Here is a 7,750-nt window from a genome sequence, read left to right on the forward strand (position 1 = left end):
CTTTTGTGGTATTGGATGCGATGCCATGTTACGGCTTGTTGGTTTGGGGTGCCTTGAAAATGTTCATGAATTGAAAGGGTGCCTCGCCTAAAAAAAGGTTGAGAAACACTGTCCTAGTGAACCAGAAATGATTTGCTAATAGTATGGCCTACATAATTTAGCGTAACAAGGAATAGCTCATTACTGACAGCTAAGTGTGATGTAATGTTACTGTAACGCTGACAGTCGTAAAGGTCAAGCTTCACATTTTTATGTTTTCATGTTTCTACAACTAAGGGTAGTGAACAGTTCAGCATTACAATAGGCCTAATACAGAGTTGTAACCCTATTTCATCCCTCTATGTAAACCACATTATAGAGAGAGAGCGCAGATTTTAGTCAAACACAAGTTGAAACAATGCACTGGGGTATTTTTGTCAGTACTTCATTGGGAGTGTATAGGAAAGCTTAACAAATATCAAAGTACATTAAAGGCACCATGAGTGATATTAAAAGATGGAGAGAAATTTCTGAATCTTTCTTCTTGTATCAATTTCAATGTCTTCATAATGTCTGCCATATTTTTTACGTGACTCAGAGTGCACACAAATGGCCAATAAGCATCTTTGACTTTGGTATTTGTCGTTTTGAAGTGCTGCAATGTATACAAAAATCAACCAAAGGAGGGTGAAGAATTCTTACCGATATGTCCTAACCAATAGAATTGCAGATATTCAACATTAGCATGCTTACTGATTAGCATCGGACTGCCCAGCCTGGGGGGCAACCGCCATTACGACATACCGCCAATCCGACATACCGCCATTCCGACAGAATTAAGTTGTCATTCCGAGCCATTCCGAGTCATTTGAACATTGTTGCAAGTAATTAAAGGCTAGTGAACAACGTTCTAACTCAATTGACATTTGCAACAATGTTGCTACATGAGCGGAAGTGGAAAGAGTGACAGCGCAATTACAGGATTAGTGTATAATTTTGTGTCTAATTTTGTCACGCTCCAAATGCCCTTACAGGTAGGGTCTGCAAACAGATCCTTCAAGCTGGAAAAATGGTTCCTGCAATAAAAAGTCAGAATGTCGATATGTCTGAATGGCGCCCAGCCTTACCTTAGCCTACCTACCACATTATTTGTGAGGCCTTGATAAAGTAACATACCGACCAAACCAACGTCTATGCTTCCAAACAGTTTCTGACCCCGTGGCAAGGTGCTTTTAATGACATGTTCAATGCAAATCATGATACGTATGCATGGAACAACTTCAATACAGCCTAATGCCTATGTAGGAAGAATAAAAAATACCTGTCTTCAAACATACCTCTCTTACCAACGATCATATGGTTACAAACGTCGCAGAATAGGGGCTTCTTGAAGATGTGCTCGATGAAAACGTGGCCGGTGGGGTCCACCAGGGGCGCCTGGGCGGTGAAGATGGGGGGGCAGATGGTGATGGGGGCTGGGCAGGGCAGGAAGCCGGGCATCATGGGCGGGCACCCGGGTGGCACGGCGGGGCCGAGGGCAGCAGGGGCGGCGCAGGGGGGTGGGGGGATGATGCCGATGGTGCTGAGCTGGCCCGTGCTGCTGCTGACATCGGAGCAGAGGTCGCCGCTGCCGCTGGTGGAGCGCTGCTGGAAGAAGTTGTCGGCGCTCTTGCTGCGCATGCTCTTGGTCTTGAAGGAGAGCGAGCGCTTCAGCTTCTGGAGCTTTGGAGGAAAAACCAAACAGCAGAGAGCACGATGAGTAAAAAAACATCCATCCAACCAATCAGCAGAGAACATGATGAGAAAGACATCACTTTAGGATGAGGTGAGAAAAAAACAGTACACTGTATATGCAACTAGAAAAAATACATGATGAGATGACAAAATAATATGTGATGAGCTAACGAACAAAAAGAGGCATAAAGAACACCAAAGTGCAGATGCTCTTGGTCTTTGGAGAAACTGATCACTTTAGCTTATGGAGCTTCAAGAAGCAGGACCAGCAGAGAACAAGATAGGAAGCGATGAGAACACCTGATGATTGGCTGTAGGGATAATTCCCATTTGGCAGTCCATCAATAAAGATTTGTTGTAGCCTCTTTGCGCAGAGGGAGCCACCGGCTGGCACCTTCACTCATTGCTGAAAAGATTCAACTACATCATAACAACATTGCTATGACATTACAGAAAGCCTTAAGTAAGAGATTAAGACTTGGTTATTACAATTGTGGTGATTGTAGGTTGTAACATAGGCTCTGCGCAAAGGAGTTAAACTGATTGCCAGGAGCTTGGATTTTTTCCTTCTGTTTGATCTACTTTGACCATTTTCACGTGCACCAGGGATGCAAGGGATGGAAGCAGCGCTCTACCAAGCTCTTCTTTTAAAACATGATGCATGATGGGATGAGAAAGAAACATGATATACAGTATAATGAGGTGACAACAAAACAATATGAGATGAGGAATAAAAGAGGAGACAAACAAGAGAGGGAAGGGTGAAAAAAGCAACGCATTTTGACAGCAAACCTCCCCTGGGTCTGCGACACCAAATCATTACTGGCATGGCTGACTTTTCAAGAGCTAGACCCGCCGAAACGCTCAAATTAATTCACATAAATCCACATATAGGTCACTTAATGTCAATTGCTTAAATCAACTCCCTGCGACTGTCAAGAACAAAAAAAAATGTCATTGGTACCCTGCCAGGAAGACTAATTTGATTTTTTCTTCTTTCTTTTTTCTCCCTTAGTCAGTGACAGAGATTCCCCCACGCCTACCATATCTCACCAGGGTGCAACATTCATATTTCCTCTTCACGGTAACCTGTTAGGCACCTCCTGCGCTGTTCCGATTGACTTCCATGTCATTTAGTCGACACCAAGAGAGACCAAGCTGGCATGGTGATGAGATCATTTTCAATCTCGAGAACTGAATAGAGAGAATCCCCCCCCACCCCGCCCCGCCCATCTTCAACAGGCAACTGGGGTTCATCTAAATCACATAATCAGTGGAGTGTGTTGTATACTACATGGCCTGCTCTGCTCTGCCAGACGTCTGCCAAAATGGGAATGTGTGTATATTTCTATCTCAGTCTCAGGTCTGTATAGTACTGTATGCGTCTTGGGCCTTTCCTCCATGGACATTTATACACATAAATGGCTGTGTCATATTTTTCTGACATGGTTAACGTGAGTTTTATTTACAGAACAAATATTGGGGTCAAGGGGTCATTCAAACATGGACAACCGTAAATATGTCAAAACAGCCCTTTGTCTAGGGCGCCTTTGCATAGGACTGCAAGAAAATAAAGTTTCCACAAGCAGCTCTGTGAGTGCACAACTGCCATTGTAATAAAAATGAATCAAAGAGAATAATGGACAATCGAAAGCATTATTACGTAGGGTGACGTGAGTTTGGGTATTGAGGGATTAGCATTGTGCTGTTATTCATCCAGATGCATTCTATTTTTAGGCCCAGGCTAGGCTGGATGTCCCAGCGTGGACTCGAGTCGACCAGCATGCAGAAAGAGTTCACCAATCCAATCGTCCAGACCACATCCACAACACCACCTATGTACGTCAGGCTCAGGCATGCCAGTGTGTGTACAGCAGGCAGCGTTGGCCTATTGATCGCTGCGCCCAATCGGAACATGATCAATGAGGCCGCCCACTGCCACGCCTGTCGATGCCTGCCTGCCTGTGGACATCAAAGAGTGGCCCCATCTCAATGCCCAGTGTTGACGTGAAACGCCCAGTGATTGGATACTCTTTGGTGAACTCAGCGGAATATCCAATCACTGGGCGTTTCACATCCTCCTAGCAAGGCTAGAACACTGGACTTGGAGAAAGAGCCACTGTCACTCCAAATCGAGGGCCCAGGTTGGCACTCACACACTCACGACACAGTGCCTTCACAGATCTATGAGTGATGACAGCAGAAATGATGGCGGGGGAGGTCGATTCATCATCCATTGTAATTGGTCTGTCACACCCTTAACCAGTCAAGGCTTTCCAATATGCTCAGAGTAGCCTAATTTAGCTGTAATTAAATGTAATTTGCAATAGAATATATTGAAGGGAGTGTGGTTGTAGTGTTCTTAGAATAAGTAACCTATCGCGCTCCATAAACAGATATACTTTCGTATGTGATTCCTAACACTCCGGAGTGGTATGAAAATCGTATACAGTATGTGTATATATATCATTTGTTTGCATTGTGAAATTACCTCATAAGCCTGTCAAATCAAACTGGATTTATGCAATATAATAAACGTAGATAATACGCGTCTGCCCTGCTGAGGCTTCTCAGCTGTGTTTACTCACTCAAACTCACGAACACAAGTGGTGGTCTGACTTCAATATTTATTACTAGTAGTTACTCTATGTTGTGAAAATAGTGCCACTGAAAGAGCTAAGTCATTTGTAACCAGATATTCCAGGACCTTAAAAGCTGAAGGAGAGAAAATGGATATAAAGCACTGCCCAACGTCAAACCACAAAACAACCACAAGAATCTATAACTGATGTGATGCGCACAGCGTTATAAAGCAACATCATTTTTTTTTAACCAGAACGAAAGCTCCATTTTGCCGACCTAAATGAGAAAATACAGACATTATAACAAATTGGTCACGTCTAAGAAAGAGGAAAACAGCCTGATGTGTCTGGAGTAGCACCTGAGTATAAAAAAGCCCTTTCTCTGCCGATAGAGCTCTACCAGACCTGTCACCAAAGCAATAACTTCCCAAAGCGTCTCAAACACAGGCACTCAATCAACTGTAGAGCAACCTAATGAGCTTGGTGATGCCACCACCACCACCGTCCCCATTCCTCTCTCTCACCATAACAGCTAATTTTCCACCGCCACCTTGGGGAACATTATGAATTATGAAATGAATGCTGGAATTTAAATATGCGGTCTGTTATGAGCAATACATTGTGGATTTAATACAGTACTTCTCTTCAGGGGATTATCATTTACTGTCTGTCTTCTTATTACTACACAGGCTGGAAAAGCAACAGCACACCTCAAAGAGACTGCTGTGGTGCCACCTGTAATTTCATCCAAGTCATAAGGAAAGGCAATAGCAAGGGTCATTGGACCATTATTGAAATAGAGAGCCGTTTATAAGTCAGTATATCTGGGATGGAACTGATAAGCCACTCCTGGTTCCTCTCCAGACATTCTAAAAGGATTTTCACTTTGTCTGGAGAAATGCCCGTATGCTCTCTAAGGTGGATGTGACAGCATGTTTTCATTATTCCCAGTCAAATAATGTATAAACTCCACCAGAAATTTGATAGGCTATTTCCCAAGAGTAAACCATCCCTTTTGGATTTCAAAGTTCAAGTGAATGACTAAAATCAATAGCATATAATAGCATAACCAAAAAACAAAAAAACATTTTCCTTTTAAAATTAAACGAATGTTTTTTCCCCACATTGAAACTGGCATGGCATCATATGGGAATGATGAAGAACCCATGACGGATTTTACATCTCAACTAAAAGAGTTGAAACAGCTGAGTACCTTTTAAAAGAAAGAACGAAAGAAAAGAAAAGACAACTGCTTTAATTATTGGCCACGGGAGGAGAGGATAGCTGGCCCACAACACCCTGCCCAGTGACCAACACTGTTGTAGAATTCCTCACACCATTATAACGGGACAGTTGAAGAGAAATACATGTGTGCAGTTGATGTGTCAGATTATTTGTTCTCGTGGGTCTGACAAGTTCCATTAAGCAGGAAATACTTGGGTGTAGCCTCCTTCTTTCCACAGCTCAAAATTATACACGCGCGCGCACACACTATACAAATATGGGATAGCACATGGACACTTCATCCGGCGTATATTTTTTAAAACAGAAATTCCAATGATGACAAGCTACACGTGTTGATTTGACAGCTGTTGAAATAAGTCACATCCAAGTCTATTGTCGATCCAATTGCTTGTCAAAAGTCACATTACACACCAAATGTGATGCTGTTAGCTTACCTTAGATTCCGGATTACTAGACGTTGGTGACTGTGGCAGGTCGCTTTCACGCTTGTTTTCTTTGCCACTGCTGTCGTCCTGCATGGTGGTAGTTGTTGGTGGAATCATCATGTCCCCGACAAAATGTCAAATCGATGGGTGCTGATCAATCTTGGACACGTGCGTCCACCTGTGGAAGTGCGCGGAGTGTTTACATACTTCCCCAACGATTTGACACAAGCGTGGACCAAGTTCCTCAGTGTTCAGGTAACAAGCGAAAAGGACAAACCTCCAAAATGCATGTATGACAAATGGCTGTTAAAAGTGGGAAAAAAGGAAAAAAGAGCCCTTCTAAGCCACAACTTTACAGTAGCCTACTTCGGTGTCGGGATCTGTGTTGTGTGGGAGATTTTACTGCGCGAGAGCCGCTGGTTGGGGATGATAGTGTTCCAAAAGCTTGTGTATGCAACTATTACGCTGCGAGCAGACGAATAGGAGTTCACGAGGGCGGAGTTAGATGAGAGATGCTGTAGTGTACAGAGCACACTCATAGTACTGTCATTCTAGGTTTATGGTGGATAGGAATGATGATAAATACTTGGAACGACTTATACTCTCATTTTGTCCAATGTATGTGTCTGTTATTCTTGGGTAGAAGGTAGGTTAAATGTTTTGGTGTCTTTAAGTTCAATGTCAACTGTAAGAATGTGATATATGGACAACATATGGAATAAGATTAGGGAATGACATGGCAAAAAAAAATATTATTAGGTATAATTTAGATGACTCACATGTCTGAAACCAGAAATTTCTCGAGCAATTGAATATGTTTTTGGTGACAAGGTGTTTTAGGTCTTCAATGTCAAATACATTTTTGAACACATCTAGGCTAGGCCTATGTGAACTGAAAATAATGCATATATTTCCATCACTATATGGGCCTAAATTGATAATATGCCCCTCTCTTCCTATATTTCTTTCAGTCTTGACTCTGGTGTCCTTGAAACCCGTATTGCAGTCATAGTGTGACTAGAATGCAGAAAACTGAAAACAGAAAAGCTCTATTTAATAAGACCACAGGGTATTTCAGGTAGGCCTAAAGCTTTCACAGTTATCACAGAGGTCAAACAGGGTTAGGTTTTTAATAAACGACGACTGAGTTTTACCACATTCTTCATAGCCCATCTTACTCCTAGCCATGCGCTGCTCACATTAACTATTCAAGTGAAATGAAATCCCTGGGAAACTCCAACTCCCATTGTCATTGTGACACAGCGCTCCACAGCACACTGCACACAACGAAATTGCATTCATGCCTGACCTGTGCAAGGGGGTAGCCCTCAATGGCGCCCCAAGGGAGCAGTGCGGTCGGTACCATGCTCAGGGTACCTCAGTCATGGAGGAGGATGGGGGAGAGCACTGGTTAATTCCTCGCCCCACCAACTTGGCGGGTCGGGAGTCGAACCGGCAAACTTTGGGCTACAAGTCTGACGCCCTAACCGTTTACCCATGACTGCTCTACTATTTAAACTATTTAAAGTATTTATTCTTGATTGACATGTTCACTGACAATATGTGCAAGATTAAAAAACATACATGATCAAATGTATTCAATCATTGTATGAATATGTAATCAGTCATATTACTGTAACATCAAATACCATATCTTCCATTTCCATACATCCAACCAACTGGTATGATGAGCACACCTTCTTAGCAGAAGGGACGCTTCTATCCTGCTGGGGTGTAAGTGTGAGAGGGTTGGCACACGCCCCCTACACACACGCGCATGCCCGC

General features: G+C 43.0%; 1 protein-coding gene across 1 annotated transcript in view; it reads right to left on the minus strand.

The window, feature by feature from the left end:
• Nucleotides 1–6,373, minus strand: part of stac (SH3 and cysteine rich domain) — a 51,050-nt gene extending 44,677 nt beyond the window's left edge. The window contains exons 1-2 of the mRNA XM_063184150.1: nucleotides 5,975–6,373; nucleotides 1,317–1,701 (exon numbers count right to left, since the gene is read on the minus strand). Of these exons, the coding sequence (XP_063040220.1) occupies nucleotides 1,317–1,701; nucleotides 5,975–6,085 (496 nt within the window). The 5' untranslated portion in view covers nucleotides 6,086–6,373. The remainder of the gene's footprint in view (nucleotides 1–1,316; nucleotides 1,702–5,974) is intronic.
• Between the last annotated feature and the right edge of the window lie 1,377 nt (nucleotides 6,374–7,750).

This window comes from Engraulis encrasicolus, chromosome 19 (genome assembly GCF_034702125.1).
Source record: "Engraulis encrasicolus isolate BLACKSEA-1 chromosome 19, IST_EnEncr_1.0, whole genome shotgun sequence".
NCBI classification, from domain to species: Eukaryota; Metazoa; Chordata; class Actinopteri; order Clupeiformes; family Engraulidae; genus Engraulis; species Engraulis encrasicolus.